The sequence below is a fragment of the Manacus candei genome, unplaced genomic scaffold (genome assembly GCF_025592945.1).
Source record: "Manacus candei isolate 608988 ecotype Guabito, Panama unplaced genomic scaffold, ASM2559294v1 h1tg000017l, whole genome shotgun sequence".
Lineage (NCBI taxonomy): Eukaryota > Metazoa > Chordata > Aves > Passeriformes > Pipridae > Manacus > Manacus candei.
The window spans coordinates 12,038,457-12,056,621 of NW_026138065.1; the positions used below are offsets into that span (position 1 = coordinate 12,038,457).

The 18,165-nt window shown below is 39.4% G+C and overlaps 1 protein-coding gene across 1 annotated transcript in view; it reads left to right on the top strand.

The window, feature by feature from the left end:
* Nucleotides 1–761: 761 nt before the first annotated feature.
* Nucleotides 762–18,165, top strand: part of ZFAND3 (zinc finger AN1-type containing 3) — a 133,530-nt gene continuing 116,126 nt past the window's right edge. Inside the window, exon 1 of the mRNA XM_051783451.1 lies at nt 762–1,115. Coding sequence (XP_051639411.1) covers nt 1,045–1,115 — 71 coding nt within the window. The 5' untranslated portion in view covers nt 762–1,044. The remainder of the gene's footprint in view (nt 1,116–18,165) is intronic.

Genomic DNA, 18,165 nt, shown 5'->3' on the forward strand with positions numbered 1-18,165 from the left:
GCAGCAAGTGGTGTTTGCCACGGGCGAGGGAAGCCCCGGACACGTCACACACCTAAACGGCTTTATTTCGGATTGAGGGAACGCAGGGACGCACATCTACAGAATAAGCAAGAAAAGAGAAGGCCCAACGTCGCCCTCGGGGCCTCCAGGCCTCCCTCCAAACGGAGCCCCGGGAGAACAAGTCCCGGTCCACGCCCCGCACAGCACCGGAGCCCCTCAGAGCCGCCCGGCTGCCGGGGAGAGACCCCGAGTGCGCACAGCCCGCCCACCCCGGCACACTGGGCTGGCAGCGACCAGGACCAGTGAAACACGCTCAGTATCCCCGTGCACGAAGCAGCTCCCGGTGACCGGGAGCCCCGGCAGGTGCCGGCCTGGCCCCCCCGGGACCCGCTCCCACCGACTTCCGCGTCGGAGCCCCTCTGCGCATGCGCGGCGAACACCGGTACCCGCACCCCGCCGGTCGTCCCTGGCTGTACCACTGTGCGCCCAACGTGTGGGTAGAGGCAAAACAAGGCGGCGGCTCCAGGTCCGTGAACCTCAGCTCCGCCTGAGCCTCCTCACAGAGAATCCTATTCTCGAGCTTATGAGCGCCCTCCAAACTCGCTTCTCACCTAGTTCCCGCACTTGATCCAACCCCACTCCCCCCGGGGATGTGCTATGGTACATGCCGCTCCCAGCTGATTCGGTGGCTTGACGAAACCATCGCGCTCAGGACGGGGGGAGCCAAGGTGCCGGAGGGGGACACGCATTGTTGCGCCAGGGGCCGAGCGGCTCTCCGGGGACGGCGGGCGCGCCCCGCTGCGGTACCGGGCCGGTCACTGGCACCGGCGGGCGGGCGGCGCCGCCGCACGGAGCTCCGCGTTCCCGTGCCGCCGCGTCCCCGCTCCCCGGCGCGCCCCGCCGGCAGGGCGCGGCCGGGCCCCCCCGCGCCCTCCCCTTCGCCGCCTCCCCAGTGGTGCCGCCCGGCTCCAGCTGACCGGCCTGGAATCCCGGCCGGGAGCCGCGCGCCCCCCGCCCGCCGCCGCCCCGCGCCCCGGCCCCGCCATGGGAGACGCCGGCAGCGAGCGCAGCAAGGCGCCCAGCCTGCCCCCGCGCTGCCCCTGCGGCTTCTGGGGGTGAGCCGGGCCCGGGGCTGGGCTGGGCGGGCAGGGACGGACGGAGGGGGGCGGGCGGCCGGGCGGAGGGCGAGGCGGGCGGGGGGCCTCGGCCGGTCGTAGCCCCGCACTCGGGCCTGTGGCGGGGGCCGAGGGCACAGATCGCCTCGGGGCGGGGGCGGCCGCACGCCCGTGCCGGGCGGGCCGCAGGGCTTGTCCCCCCCCGGAGCAGGGGTGTCTGCCCCCCCTGCCTGTGGCTGCTGCGTCCCGGGGGGCCCGGGCCGGGGTGGCGGCTCTGGTCTCGGAGGCAGCGGGTGCCCCGGGGGGCGGTGGCTGCGCTGTCCCCGGGCGCGGGGGGGGTGCCCGGGCCGCCCGCGGCCCCCCCGCCGCCCGGGCACCGCGGCCTTCCCGGCAGCCCGGCGGGGGAGGCCCGGGCGCTCCCCCAGGCACGCAGGTTTCCCGGAGCGGCCGCCCCTCCTCTGGGGCTGCAGGCTGCGCTCCGGGGCCTGCCTGCGGCTCCTCACAGCGCAGATGAGTAATGCGGGCCCCTGGCTGCTCTGCCGGGTGTCCCTGACACATCCCTGCCCTGCGCCTGGGGACGGGCAGCTCTCCCTGCAATTCGCTCAGGGCAGCGTAGCTAATAAAGGGAAAAGGCTAAGGATAACAACATACTTCTTTCTCCACCTTATGAAGGAGAGGAGGTTCATTATAGATAAGGTCCTTGTTAGCTGTTGGCTGATCCCCTTTTAGGAAGAAGGAAGTAGGGGTCATTCCTTTTTGCCTAAGGTGAAAAAAAGGAGTAAACCAGTTCCTTGCTAAACTACCACCTCTAGGGTCGTGTCTGTTGAAGATGTTTCCATTAGTGGTTTGGGGGTTTTTTTTGAATCAGATATATCATGGCAGATGGTATACTGGCAGATATGATCATAACGTATCTTTAGTGTCTATCACACAAACATTAGTCCCTAATGTTCTTATTTATGGAAAATTCAAAGAATACGTGACTAAATAGACTTTTGAGGGCCCACCTGAGATTTACACTTGTCTATGATTGTACCTTCTTGGGATTTATGTTGTGCAGTTTAAGGTACTCTGGGGAAGTGGAGGCTGAGAGAAAAGAGGTACAATAAGAGTGATTTAGTGATGTCACTGTACATTTGGTTGGTTTATTGAAGTGGCAAGATTTTAAATGAAATCCCATTTTTGAGTTATGACAGAAGCCTGAACTGCAACAAATGCCATGGCCCTGTTGGGAGTGATCTTGCAAGACAGATTATAAATATACGGTAAACTATTTTGTTTATTTTTGTTTTGTTAGGCCTCCATATTTGGGCCTGATATTTACTGTAAAGCAGTGGAAGGCAGTTTCTGCTATCTCTAATGTAGTGTACTGACTTTTGCAACATGATATTGATGGGAGAGTTGTAGAAAGTTGAAAGTGAACTTTTTCTTTGGGCTGAACTTCTTGGCTAGTTCAACGTGTTGTGATAATGAGAAAAAAATCTGGTGCTTTGTGTTCAAGGATCTGCTTAATGGTGACAGGAGACTCTCAAGAAAACCCATTGCCTTCAAAGCTGATTTATTTTTTTCTTTTTTAAACATGTTTCCCTCAAGGAGATATCCAAATGGTATTTTTTTGCCCTCTCCTTTCCCCCCCCCCTTCAGAATGTCATCCAGGCAGTGTTGTTTATTTGAATTATAATTTTGAAAGATAGCACTGTGGAAAAGCCCTCACTTTTTCCACTGATACAATGAATAATCTGTTTTTCAGTCTCTTTAAGTATCTACCAGGTACATTTCAATACACAGTGGCAAACTCCATATCTATTTTTCCCCTTTAAATAAAACAAACAAACCCCCAAACTGTACTGTCAGTTTCCAGAGTTAGTTGTACTTCTCAGTCCTGAAGAAACTCAAGTGTCTACATGACCTTATTTACCTAGGCCTTGCTAGTGCTTGAATAGATCCTCTGGTAAATCAGTGCAGACATGCCCTTCTCGTGAAGTTGCGTTGTCAGGAGTTCTTAAGAGGTTACAGTTTTATACCAGCTTTCTGAAGAAAGTAAGTCATGATAACAAAAAGAGTGATATTCATCTGAAGTTGAAATTCTGCTCTAGTTGTCAGCTAGGGTTATTACCAGCAACGTGTCTTAAGACTGCATCTTATTTGTGACTTTCATGTCATCTTTATGTCTGTCAACTCACGTTTTGGAACAACAGGGCCAGGACATTTAAAGCTATGAAGAGTTCTTAAACTTGTAATTTAATGTAGTAGTTTCCATTAGATTTGTAAATAAAGTAATGTAGAGGAGTAGTATTTCTTTATATTTCCTGGTCCCCGTCAGTGCAGTGGTTGAGAATCTTTTCATAGTTCTTCTTGAGTGAGCCCAAGTCATGTAGGCAGCAGAACAACTCTGTGCCTGTGGGTGAAACAATAAGGACTAGATTTTATCAAGCGTAAAAGATGATGCCTGTTTTTAAAAGTTGATTTTATGTGATGCTTAACCAGGACTGTTTGTAGTAAGATACACACTTTCTTCAGTAAGCCACAAAGATAGGAGACATTAGGAAAATACTGAAAGAAGCATTAAAATGAAAGTGAAGTGTGGGTTTTTGTGCTAAAGCTTGTCTGTTGGTGAACAGGGATAGAAGTAGCATCTGAGACGCATGTTGATAGTGGTGGCATGCAAAGAGATTACAGGAGCAGACTAGTATGTACTGTCGCATTGAAATTGGAGGGGTTTCTTCTTTTGAAAGACTGGGGTTTATATTAGAAATTCAGATCCTGTAGGTTTCAAGAATCTCTAGAGACTGGAAAACTACTAAACTCTTGATGTTTCAAGATCTAAGAGACTGAAATATGAACAGCTGAAAGAAGAGATTTGAGTGAGACTGCTAAGGACTTCTGAAACATCTGCTTAAGGTCAACGGCTAACGTTTGCTTACCTTTTGTTGAAGATCATGAAATCCATCCTTAGACCAGCAGACTTGCCCTTCATTTTAGACTGTCCAGTCTGTAATTTCTGCTCAAGTAAAGTTCAGATAGAGTACTGAGATAATGTTTATACTTTATAAAATAATTTCAGTTACCCAGATAATCTCAACTGGGAAACCGCATCAGTATTCATGTTATTTATGAAAAATTCACACAACTTACTGTTTGGAAATATTTTGCTCCAATTTCTCCCTGTTTTTATATCTTAAACTTCAGTCAGTTGTAACTATCTCGCTTTTTATTGGAATAATCTTAGTATAAAAATATTGGAAAGGATGTAGTATGCAAACTTTTAAGTTACTTCACCTAGAGTTTATGCTGTGCTTAAATTCTCGTTTTTATGATCTGCAAAAAATTCTGTCTTATTTTCCCGATTAACAGACCAGAGAATCATAGAATCATACAGTCATGTAATGTTGTGTTTTTTCTTAGACCAGTGGATTTCAGAAACCTGTTTGCCTTTATGGCGTATATTAACTTGGAGTTGAAGATTTTATAAATACATTAAAATATTGCTGTACATATTATATTCCAGTTAAGCCTTTTTGCTTATTAGAGATGAGGTATGATTCTTTAATGACCTACATGTTGGCAATTTCCCTTTGGCTTTTAAAGGTCTCTATGAAAATTTCACTTGTGTGTAGCTCATTGGAAGGCTGGGGCTGTTGCTGTTAAATAGTTATGTTCATAAAAGCGAAAATATTCCTTGTCTGGTAGAAGCGTATTCTGTGAAAGGAGTATTTTGGAGAGGGTAATACTTTTACAGTTCTACTTGTACTGCAGTGACTGCTGCTTATCTTTCTTATTGTCCAGACTGACACTATACCGTTGCATTCAGTGCCTTAGAACCAGAAAAGAAGGAAATATGTTAATGGACATAAAACAAATGAATTCCATTCTTGAAATGGTGGCAGCCAGCAGGAAGTTGATTGAAAACACAGTATGATTAGTTTCATCTCATCTTAGTTCTGGCAACTATAAGGTACTTTAGTCAGCTAAAACTGATGGCAATATTTGAGGACATGGCCAGCAGGGGTTTTGCAGGATTACCACTTGTTCTGCCTTTCTCTGACACTGCATTCATCATATGTGTGATGAGACATTGTGCCCCAAGCATTCTGTGCAGGCCCAATTCAGAGTTCATTTCTGAATCTGGATTTTCCAGTTACTTATGTATCATCAGGCCCTTGCCATGCCAATCTGGCTCTTTTCTCAATTTTGTTTGCTAAAATTAAACATTTGATCAAACAGTGAATCATTTTTGACATAAGCATGATTAGTTTGTGACTGTATATCACCGAAGCTTGCTTTTAGCTTCTAAACAAACAGTGATTATATATATACCATTTAGAAGCCTCTTCTCTGACTAGTCTTTTCTTTCCTTATTTTTTGTGAGTAGAGCTGTTCATTCCATATGAACTCTCAGTGATGGTCCTTTTAATAAATACAGACTAATCTCATAGGCTGTGTAGGTCATTGTGAATGCATAATATCTTCCTAAACCTAATTTTGCTTTTACCACAGTTGCAAGCTCACATAGATGTTCCTAAATGACACTTGAGTAAACTATTAAAATATGTATCTTTCCCTCTGAGAATTAGTTTTCACTGGGCTTGTGTCATGCAGTTCCTTAGCCAGGCTTTGACTGCCTGGCACATTGGATCAGATGCTGGAATAAGCAATGAATTTGTCAGTTTATATGAGACAGCATATGCGCTACCAAATAGGTTATAGTTTATTACTGAGGTCTTTGAGTAATAGTGAGCAGTGAGAATCCCATAAGGTGCTTTGGGATAGCTGTGTGTGGGTAGAGCTGTCTGAGGACAAGGTTTCTCTGCAATTATTGATGATCAAAAATGTCAGTTGTTCCATCTAAAATAATAAATTGATTTAAATCAATAAATTAATGACGCTTGTGTTCTAGGAAGGCTAATTCTTTCTACCTTATTCAAGACCTAACAATTTTTTGTGAGTAAGATAAAAGCTTGTTTGCATTTATTAATTACAAATGTTTATAGGCCATCTCTCATAGGAAACTGTGGTTGGTTGGAATTTGTCTGCTGTGGTCCTTGTGCTCTATTTCACTCTTAGGTCAAGACTAAAAATACTTGAATGTTGTATTTTTTTGATGTTTTTTGATGTTATACATGAACTGATTTAATACTCTGTCAAATCCTCGGGTAAAAGAACTTAAACCAGTTTATAGTTAAAGCCAGCATTAACATCGACTAGTGCGTTGCACAAATAGAAGTGAAAAATTATTTAACTGACAGAAACAAAGAGTCTGATGAGAAATTGATTTATTTACAAGCTTTCCTATGAAGTGCTGTGGAGGATGATAAGGGGACTGAAATTATTTGCTTGGATCTTAATTTTAGAAGATATTGAGAATTATGAGACATAGAGAAGCTTCTGTCTGGGGAGAGAGTGGTGGTGAGGAATTGAGCATTGTCATGTTCCCTGCTTGAACAAGAATATGCAGAATAAAGAATGATAAATTGGGATTTCCCTCAGTCATAATATAAGTAGAAGAGCATCTCAACCGAAATCAAAAAACAGAAATTTTTTACACTTTTTTTTGTACAGTGAGCAATTGCCTCTTGCATCCACAGTTGCCAGGTACCTCATTTTTGCTAAGTTTTCCGTTTGCTGCAGAAGCTTACCTTGTGAAATGGGGGTTATTGGCACTCGAAGTAAAAGCAGATGAACTGGATTTAATACTTTAACTGTAATAAGCTCTTTTCTAGGAATGTGAAAACAATGCTTTCTTTTGCAGTACTAATAGAATAGACAAAACAGAAAGGAGATTTTGTTATTTAATGAAAACCAGCTGTTCTGGATCAGACCAAAGATACATCCAGCCCTGTTTCTGATTTGGGTGATAAGTGATGCTGAGGGAGTAAGCATAAGGACAGAGCAAGCATGCAGTGATGCTTATCTTGGTATACCTCCGTTGCTTCTGGCAGTCGGACATAAGGTCGTCCTCTGTTTTATAGATTTATAGCTTAGTAGGTCTTACCTGTTTTTCAATAAATTTGCATAATGAATTGGTGAATCCATATGTACTCTTGAGCCTTCTGAAGTCCTGCAGCAAGATGTTCCATAATTTAACCATTCTGTTTATGGGGAAAAAAAGTAATTTTTTTTCCTTTATTCTTGCTGTGCGATAATTCTGAGGAGTGAATAAATTCAAAGAGGTGATGTATGAGGATGTTTTATTTAAGAAGATCCAAAAATAGGCCTCCTTGATTAAAAATGTCTGTTAACTTATTCAGTGCAGCCGGAATTTGAGGGAAACTCCCTCTTGCTTAAACCATGAATTTATTCAAAATTTTTGTATAAAAAGTTTTATAAAAATTTTCTAATTGTAAATGGGTTCTGTGCTAATTATAGACTGACGTATCTAGCACCTTTTAATCTAATTGTAACTTCCTCATCAGTCAGAATGAAATTCATTGCCATAGCTGCTGTTCTTACAAGTGGAACAAATAAGAAGTAGATTGTGTCCTGCTTTTTGAAGCTTGGAGGAGTTCAAAGTTACTGTGTCTAGGTCACCTTCCAAGTTTCTCTCTATCTTCCTGTGAGGCAGTACCTTCTCCATGTCTTCTGCAAACTGTGATTAGTCAAAGATATTATGATTTAGGCAGTGCTGATGATTATTCCACAGTTAGTACTATGAAATATCTGCCTTAATGCTAACTAGTAAAATGTTCAACTGTCATATGATACTATAGATATTTTTTGTATGTTTCTTCATTTTATTGAAGATGCTTTGGGTTCTCAAAAGTTTCTAAGGGTAAGCCCAGTCTGTTAGAGGTTATAAAATAGATATTAGTTTTAGGGAAATACTGCTGCTGATTTTAATTGCATAAATTTTAAACAATTTACCACTCCTTTGGAAATTTGATGTTAATGTTGTTGCTGCATGTTGGAGAGCTGTTGAAGTCTCAAACTGGTGGAAGCCTTGTAACCCAGTATTTCTTTCAAGGTTTTGAAATCAGTGATGCAAAACATCAACTAGAGGGAATGATCCTTGATGGATATATTTATTGGAGATGTCTGGTTTTGACTTGAATGTTTTGCTAACATGCTATGCCACTGCTGGTTTTTAATTTATTTTTTTTAAATTAGGAGTTAGTGCATATAAATAGACACAGACTTTCTTTAGAACCAGTTGGTAAAAATTATGAATATGATATACTTTCTCAGACAAATATTGCTTGTATTCTTTGAAGTTAAAAATGTCACTGTGTTCCTGTATCTCCTCAAGTATGCAACCTTGACTGACTTAATTAGCGTTGTACTTCCAGTGTTATCAAAAATGTCTTGTGAATGTTGTTGGAAAGTATTTGATCTTGATTGAAACCCTTATTCGGGTTAAGATAAACTTCATATACGCTTTAGGCATTTAAATTACATTGATCTTTTCTCCCTTTTTTTTCCCCCCCTCATTTTCTGACTCAAATGGGAAAAATCTTTCCTGTCTGTTTAATACAGACAGGAATCACTAGTATGGAGTCCCTTCTCCAGTTTCAGAAGAAGAATTGCAAATCGGGCTGTGGCTGCAGCATGAATTGACTTCTCTCGATGATAGATCTGTGAAGAAACGTAGGTCAGAATAGCTGCAGATGTTGAAATGACATCTCAGGACATTGAGAAGGCCACATAAGAAAATACTGTTGAGGACACTATATGCAATGAATAACAAATGATTTGGAATAACGCTCTGAAAATGAAATGTTTGTGTGAATGACCACAATGGTTTCAGTCTGTGGAGATGACATGAAAGTACAGAAGTACTGGGTTGGTATTTTTAGATTCTGAAAAAATACCCAACCGTTATCTTCTACTTTAAGATGTAAATGTAATACTATTTTTTATTTTTATAGTAGAGATTTATTTGAATTGGTGGGAATTTTATATGCCTAAGGAGTGTGGGATTTAAACTTTTTTTTGACACTTCTTTTTGAGATCTTGTAACTTAGGTCTATTAGCTCTGAGTCATTCTTTACCTGCACTCAAGAAAATATTAATTGAAGAGTTACAGTATTCCGTAAGTTGGAGAAGGAATACATTTGCAGTTGTGTGTTGAATTTGTTTATAGCATCTGACTAGTAGCATTGCAGTAAGTGCAGTAGTTGCCTGTATAAAGAAGTTGTATTAGAAAATTCTTGATGGATTTTTACATTTAATCTGTCATGCGGAGTCTTCTCTGCGGCAGAGAATGCTGCTCTGCATTATTTATGAAAGAATTGTAGGTGCCCTGTTCAATTCTGGCTGTTTAATCTGGCCATCATATGCACTCTCTGAATTGAACAATGGAAGCCAATGGGAGGAAGATACATTTCAGTTTCTAAATATTGTAATATTTTTATTTCATTAGTGTTTTAAGGGAATTTACTTCTAGTATGACTTTCATTGGTGTTATGTCCTTTAATAAATGTACTTTGGCTAGTGTTGGATTTCCAGTCTTTATTTGGTGTAAATTAGAGGCTAACTGGGAGTAATGAAAAATTTTGAATGGAGATAAAAACTGGTTTCCCTAAAATAATTTTAATAAGCAGTCAGACAAACAGAGAAAAGGAGGTTGGTTGTTGATTACTGTCTTTAGTTTTTGGCTCTTTAGACTATGTAGTGTCTAATGTTGGGTGAATTGTTAATTTGAGGACCTGTCTTAGTAATGTATATATTTAACTTCTCCATGGTTGAATGTACTATTAAAGTTGAAAGTCCTATTTAAATCCTAAACACCTGAGGAAGGGGGAGGAGAAAGGAGCACAATACTAGATTTGAAGCAGCATTTAAAAGAAGAAAAGCAGGGTGGTTTCATGATAACCTCCTAATTGCGCCTTTAGAAAAGCAGAATCCAAAGTCATGTCCTCATTGACTTAATTGCTAAAACACAACCGTCCTTCACAATGTGACTGTTACTGAGATCAACTCTGGCACCATAACAGCAGCATTTTTATCTCTAATTATATGTTTAGAGGTGTCTCAGAGGAAGTTGCATATATAGAGTAGGCAAAATGCTGTCATTTAGCGAGAGTCCCTCAGTACTGAAAATTGTATTGTCCTCTAACTGTTGATTCGATCCTATTTTGGTCCAAGATAATGTCAATATTAAGGAGTCTAGTTTTTTGATAAATCAATTAACTATCTTTGAAATTTTTCTTTAACAAGTATCCAGTATTACTCAGTGAAGTGCATTTTTTAGCTGAAACAAGGTGAGTTTTAGGTCAGGTATTGCTGACACCAGTTTGCAAGAAGAGGCATTAGTGTCAGATGCAGTAATGCTTGTTCATTGTTTAATGACCTAGTGTTACCTTTTTTTAGTAATCTCCTTCAGTGAACTAATGGACAGTAATGGTTTCCAAAATTGTCCATGTGTTAACAAATGCTTGCTTATTCATGCAGATAGGTTTCAAGTGTTCCCCTGAATTTTTAACATGTTAATCAATTTAAAATCTATTAATTTCTATTTTTAGAATAAACTTTTGACTGTGTACTTCTATGAAGGAGTGAAAGCATTTTTCATATAGTACGTTTCCATAAGGAAGGTTCTCTCCAATTTTAATTTGCAAGCACATTAGTATAATTACTCAGTTTTTAACAGGGAAAACATTATAATTTAACTTTTGAGAATGGTCAGAATTTTAGAAAGTTTAAAATACAGTAGTACTTTGAAGCAGCTGAAATCTTAGTTTTTTTTCCATTTTTTACATAGATGTGTGGATGAACCATCATCTGTGCTATAACTCATAAAGGGCTTTGAGAATTTTTCCATATATACGCAGTAACTTCCCTAGGTGTAAATTCATTTTTGAGCTTTCAAAAGAAAGCAATTAACAATAATATTTGAACACTTGAAATATATTTTTCTTGGCATTGAGACTTTGTGATTAATACTTCTTGGAAAAGTAATTGAAATTAAACTTGCCTTGGAAATAATAATTAAGATGGAGCGAGTTGACTCGCTTTGTTTAAGAAAGTGGAGTAACTCTGCTACTTGTAACTCCTGGCATTGTCAAATACATGGAGTGTTGTGATACTTCTAACATACCTATTTTAGATATAATTCTTTTCCAGGATTAGTTAGCTGTTAGAATGCCACTGTATATAGTGTTGAATGTCACTATATAGTCTTCTTTTACTTTGACTGTAGTTTTGTTGGCATTAGTTTTATTTTGAACACTGGATGCATTTCTGTTTTAACTTTCTCTTGAGTACCACGATTCCAAGTGTTTAGACATTGTGCTCTAATGCTGATTCTTTTTTTAATACATCTTACATCTGTTACAAGACTTTAAAGACTATAAACTCAGAAAGATCTGGGTTCCTTTTTTTGGAAGTTCCCTTCTTGGCATTTAAGTTTGGGTAGGGTTTATTATTATTTCTGCTCCTGATATACTGTGAGACAGTCAGTCCATGCTTTTCTCTTTGCATGTTTTCATTCGTGAATAGTATATCCCTCCTCATTTAATTCCACAGTGCTTTAGGAACCTTAAATGAAAGACTGTCTAGCAAGGAATATTTATGGCTTTTCTTTTAGAAACAGGTGTTTGTTTTAAATCAAAACTCGATCTAGGACAATATTGACCCATTGACATGTTGTTTGCTGGGTTGTTCATCCAGAAGGAAGTGTCTGTGGTGGGTGGAGGAAGTCTCTTTCAATCAGAAGAGTTGCTATGCAATTAGAAGAGCAAGCACCGCCTGCATTACACATCTGCGAGTCTCAGGTGGTTTTGCAGCACTCCGTTGATGAAGATAGGACCCCATTATTATCCATTATTCTGTGATGCAGTCTCTCCTTTGACTATTAATGTTCTCGTGTGACTAATTCAGGAAAGACCAGAAATCTTTCTGGTAATAATTAACACTTCCTGTTCTGCTCAAGTGACTTGCAAAGACAGATTCACAAGGTAAAAACAAACCCACAGTGATATATATTATTGTATAGTAAACTGATGCATTATATCATTCTTTCAAAGTAAAATACAATACTGAAAATTCCATCACTTAGTGGTATAACAGCTCTAGCATTACAGGTTAGAATTCAGTTACCTGAGCTGAAGTGCCGCCGAAATTCAGACAACAGAAAGTACTGGTTGCTTTTGAAACTGCTGTAGTTGGAAACCCAAACTAAACAGATCTGAACCAGGGCTTTGAGAAATTCAAGTCTACAGCTTTCAGAGATTGTTGCAATTTTGTGGGAAGTTTTTTTTGTGGTTTTTGTTTGGTTTGGTTTGGATTTTTTTGTTTATTTATTTTTGGTTCTTGTTTTTTTGCCTGGTTGATTGGTTTGTTTCCCCCTTTGGATCAGATTCCCAGCATGCTTCTAGATGCCATTGAGACAAAGTGATTTAACTGCTTTCTTATTAGCATTCTTTCTGTCCTTATTATTTCAGTTTACTGATTTAGTGGTGGGTTTCTGACTTCTATTAGCAAACTGTTTGTTGCAAACTTGTATATAGAAGTGCTTGTTAGGAGTCTTTATATTGTGTTGGAAATGCTGAAATTTTGTGTGTGAAATCTTTTTTATATATGCACGCCCCTTCAGTTTCTTTGTAACTTTTGATACAGAATTATAAAACCTGACTTGACTTCTGCATCACTCATGTAGATGGGTTGTGTAGGTAATGACTTGCTGTAGCACAGAAGAATGCTCATACGTGTTCATTAATATTCAGGATGAAAAAGGCTGTAAAAAAACGTTTTCTGTCTGAACATGACTTTGACTAAGTATTCTAATAGTATTTTTGCTGGTATGAATATCTTAAAATTAGAGATGCAGTGTTTTTTTTTGTTTAATTATTATTTTTGAGGACTATCTAAGGCCACTAAACAACCAATAAATATTTAAATCAATTTATGGTCCAAATGGATTTATACTCCTTTTAAGGCTACATAGTAAGATTTTGAAACAAACGGAAGCTTCAAGGACTCAAATGCTTTGGGTGTCCATGGAGGCAGCTACATAAGAGGGCAGGGGAAATGTTGTGCAGGATCCTCATCTTGGGCTTGATTGTTAGCTGGTTAATCAACAGTGCTTTAGTTTCCTCTGCTTAGTTTTTTTGTCCCTTATCATTATGCAGGACAAATTTTGAAGGTAGGTGTTACATTTTTAGTAGCACAGCTGACTACTTAACTTGGAAAAAGTAGAGCTTTTGGAGGCACAGGCATTTCTTTAGTGTATGGGGAAGCTAATCTACTTGTTCAAAGTATATACCTGGATGTTATCTCTGTCCCCAAAATCAGTCTTGCCTATATCCTTAGGTTGTCATGGTTGCAACAATGACATGAAAGATAAGTGTCTTCTACCAGCCAGCTGGACAGATGGCCTAAATTAGTGTTTGTTTTCAGCTGTTTACCTGTGGATGTTGTTCAGAAACCACTATTTCTGCTAAAATCGTGGAGCACAATATGTAGCAAACCCTAAATGTGGTATTACCCTTACCACAAAAGACTGAACAGTTCAATTTGTGCCATCTAGAGAAAGCTGCAGATGTTTTAAAATCACTTTGATTCTAGCTGTATTAGTCAAGTGTAAACATTTTCTTTGAAAGGGTATAGATAGCATTTTATCTTCCCAAAACAGAGTGAAATCATCTACATAAATTGACTGGAGAAAAATTATGCTTAGAGAGCTGAAAATCCAAAATTATCATCTACCAGTCTACTGTTTGTAGGGGGTAGGATACTAAGTAAAAGCATTGGGAAGTAAGAGGGCAAGAAAACAAATTACATGAAACTAATAATTTACGTATTTGCTATTCATTAGTTTAATAGTTGAAGACACTTTTTTTTTCTGTTACCTGTCACCTAATTTCCCAGACTGCTGTGGTGCAGTAGTAAAAATGGAGAGTGACAAAAAATTCTGTGAGCTCCTTCAGAAGAGGCCTTCCCTGAGTAAAGGATGCAACTGAAGAAGCTGCAGAGTTTTATGATTATAAGCTTAAAGTCAGGCAGAATCATGGAAACATTAATTTTTCTTTTTTATTTTACTTGGAGACTAGAGATGGCTGAAGAACTACAGGCTGATACTGCTGCTTGCTTCATTTTTAAAACTCATTTTAACTCCTGCTTCTGTTTAGGATTCAGCATTAATTTGACACAGTTAATGAAGCAATAGAGTTGCAGTTTGCAGCTTCAGCCTGTCATGGTGGTTAGGTGGTTAAAACTTGCCTGTTGTTCTTGTGTACTGAGAAGGTTACACATAGCTTGGATGAGAGTTCAGGATGAGGTAAAGTTTCGGGGCTCATTTGTATTACTTACTGTTAATGATCACTCTGCTTGCTTACCATGCCTTTGCCTAAGATTATCTTCAGAAATGCATAAAAAGCTGATCTAACAAAAGAGCCTTTGCCATTTGCATGCATGCGAATGAAATATTTAACTTGGCCCTGCTTTCCTGCTGTCTGAATTAAATGAAATAAGTGTACTGGTTGTGATTTATCCCTTCAGTCTCCATTATTAGAGGAAAATAAGAAGTTGAGGCTTGTTCCCACACTTTCTTCGTGTTATTTCAAAATAGGAAGATTGTGAGATTAATAGAATGGTTTCTGTGAGTGCTGTGATACCCTTGTTTTTGTTCATGTAAATAAATCTAGGCTGTCTACTTTAAATACTTACAAAATAGTAGAAGCTACCTTGCGTAAATGACAGCTGTGAAGATTACAGTTTGCATTTACATTAATCTAGATCATTGAACATGAAAAAGCCAAACTACCAGTCTGTGTAAAGGTTTCCTTCTCCTGTCATGGGATGAAGGATGTCGGATGGATTGGTTTTTTTCACTACGTGTTTAAAACCCTTGAACTTTTAAAGCAAAATGTGCATGCTGAATTTTTTTATGCTGATAATTGAAATGCAATTGCCTTGGGAAGTCTGCTGTGTGAAATAGGAGAAAGGCACAATGCATTAAGTAAGGGGTCTCATCCCAACTTTACATCTGACTGACTCCCTTTCCAGAAGGTGCTGTTCTCTGACGTGTCAGCCACTGAAGGGCACATGCAGCAGCTCCTTTCCCCTGGAGAGATGACTAGTGCAAATTTAGTGGAGAAGAGTGAGCTACCCGTACAGGTGGTCCACACTACCCTCTGTAGTAGTTGCACTCTTACTCAGGGGTCTTTCACCTGAACAGCAGTGGAACAAGAGCTCCTGACTGAGTTTCCAAGACATGATATGAGAAAGGCTGTCCACAAACATCTTCTCTGGAGAATAAATTTAGACTGTGGCAAATTTTTGAAGGAGATAGGAATGGGGGAGGGTAAAGGATGTTGACAATTTGATTATTCCTTTAGTTTCCTTGTTGCCTTTTCTTCTAAGTCCTCACAAGTAGAAAAGAAAACCTAGGTATTTTTATTTTTGTCAAGGAAAAAAATCTTAACAGTTTTGGGTGACCTCATTTTCTCTGTCCTCCAACCATTAAATTTAGTTCTGCTGTAGTTGCATAAAGGCTTTAGTTATAAATTTATAAGGAAAATGTCAACTGGCTAGGCACAAAATTTGATCTCTCTCATTACATTAGACACTGCAGACTTCTCCACGTACTGCTTAAAACTCTAGAAAAAAATCTCACTGCATATGTGCGATTGAGTTATGACAGAACAAGGTACACATTATAGAATGGTAAGCACCAGTACTTTTTACGATTTTACTTTAGATGTTGAGGGAATCACTAGCATATTGGAGGGTAAAGTTTAAGAAGTTTGAGAGATACTGGTAATTTATTTACCTAAAAGAGACTGCTGATGGGCTTTATGCGGTTCAGAAGGGCTTCTCTTGAATGAATTGTATGAATTAACAGAACTTGCATGTTTAAAATGCAGAAGTGGACTGATGTCGATCAAGCTAGTTAACTTTGGGAGTTTAGATTTGTGGGTCACTGATTAGCTCAACAGATTTGGTTATGTTAAAGTTGTTTCCAAGCAAGACCTACTGCTGTTGATAGCACATTTGATGGTTGACCTAAACACTTCACTAACCCCCTTGTGATTTAGCATGCATAGTGTTTAGTTAGTTGTATTTCTCATTAGTTAGATGCTGAGAGGAAATGAGATTAACAGGTTTTATTTATGTTTTGGCAGATTATTGTATAACACTTTCTTGTACTACTGCACTGCTAAGATGACAAAATTAATAGCTAATGCTGTTTTATTTTAAAAAGAAAAACTTCCACTTGTTTCTTTGAGCAAATAGTAACATGATTTGTTACTATTTGCAAGTGCTAGCCATGTGCATCTTGCATTTCAGAGCTGCCACAGAGAGACTGAAATGTAAGATAAATACATTTTTCATTAATACTTCAATTTGACTAAACCTAAACTTGGAACAGCAGTCATAAAAAATATTTATTTGTACTTTAGGAGCACAAAGAGCTCCCAAAACTGAAAATAATTTGTCAAGTTGACATTATGCAAAATTGTCAGCTGTTAATAAATCAGTGAGTTCTGCAGTAGAATAGTTTGAAATCCTAGAATGGAATTCCTTTCCAAAGTAATTGGGTAAAAGAAAAGTATGATACAACATAGACCACAAAATACTGTGGCTAGTAGAGGTACAAATGAGTTCAGCTACAAAAGTATAAAGTTGGGAAAAATGCAGAGGAGATTGCAAATCAAGTTATATGTAATCTTACTGCAAACATAAAGGGAGATTTATGAATAAAAAGTGCCGAATGATCTGCACTCGGTGTGTCACTTGCTACTTACAGGAGCAACATTTGAATGGTGAGTGGGTGAGAGCAGAGGGCAGGGTTGTTGCGACTGTACGAGCTGTGAGTAGTCATTTGAGCTCAATTCCAGAGGAAGCACAGAACAACTTTTTGTTGCAGTGGGTAGGTACTATCAAACTCCATTTTGGGGCACAAGCAGTAAGAAAGGACTCAAACTTTATTTTGCCTCTCATGTGTCATTAGGAGGAGTGAGGATGACGCTGGAATGTGTAAGGCTGAAAGAGATTTGTGAGAAAAATAGCTAAAATTTCTCACTACACCTTGGAGCATGAAAATGGAAAAATATTACTTTAAATTGATAGAAATCAGGAATCAATCAGTATTTTCAGCCTAGAGAGTATTACAGTCTCATCTTACGGATTTCTGTTGCTGAAGTTGTTTTTGTATGCTTTCAAATATTGAAAAACTTAAGACTGTTATAAGCCCACCTGAATTCTGATCATAGAATCATAGGGTCTAATGTATTTTTTTTCTTCGTGAAAGTTGAGTTTTGATTTATTTACTGGGAAGGCCTCCTGTCTAGTTAGAGATGCCCTGAAAATAACATGATTGGGTTAAAACCAAAAAGAACTCTTAATCTTTCGTGGGTAACAAAGCAAACATAGTTCTTGTAACTGAGTGTCCTTCACTGAAAGTCTAAATATAATAAATGATTTCAAAGCATTTAAATGACTTGTGTGTTAAACCCCATTGGCACTCAGGAACCTTTGAAAATGTTAGGTTACCATCCATACTTACATAATGTGATCAAACAGTGATTGTAGGCTTTTAGCAATAAATCCAGAGCCAAAAATGTGGTAAAAATCTTAGTGGGGTGATTTAGGCCAGTAGCAGAGTCAGCATTTGATAAGCTTGCATATGGCTTGACCTAAGTGCATTTAAAATGTAGTTGTATAGTCCTTTTCTTTTAGAAAGCATGTATATGTTTAATATTGCACATGTTGGAATAAATAATGTAGTTTTACATATTAATCTTTTGCCCAGCTGCAAGGTAACAGCAAAAACTGTTGCATTTGCAATCTTATAGTTCACATTCAGTCTTGTGGTAAAATTTCAGAACATCGAAATGAAGGAATGCCATAAAACAAGGTAACTAACCATAGTTCTGTCTGTAGTTTGCACATCTGAAAGGAAGTCAAAAATACATGGTGACTTACTAATAGTTTTAAATATCAATATGAAATGTTTTTCGACAGCTGTGGACAGTAGTGTAGTTATTTTCATTGTAGATACAGAATAAATATTAAATAATTTCATAGGGCAGTATTTTTTTGACTTCTTACTGGCTACTCTTTAATGTGTTTAATTACTGGCAGAAATAATACTGTGTATGTAAAAAAATAT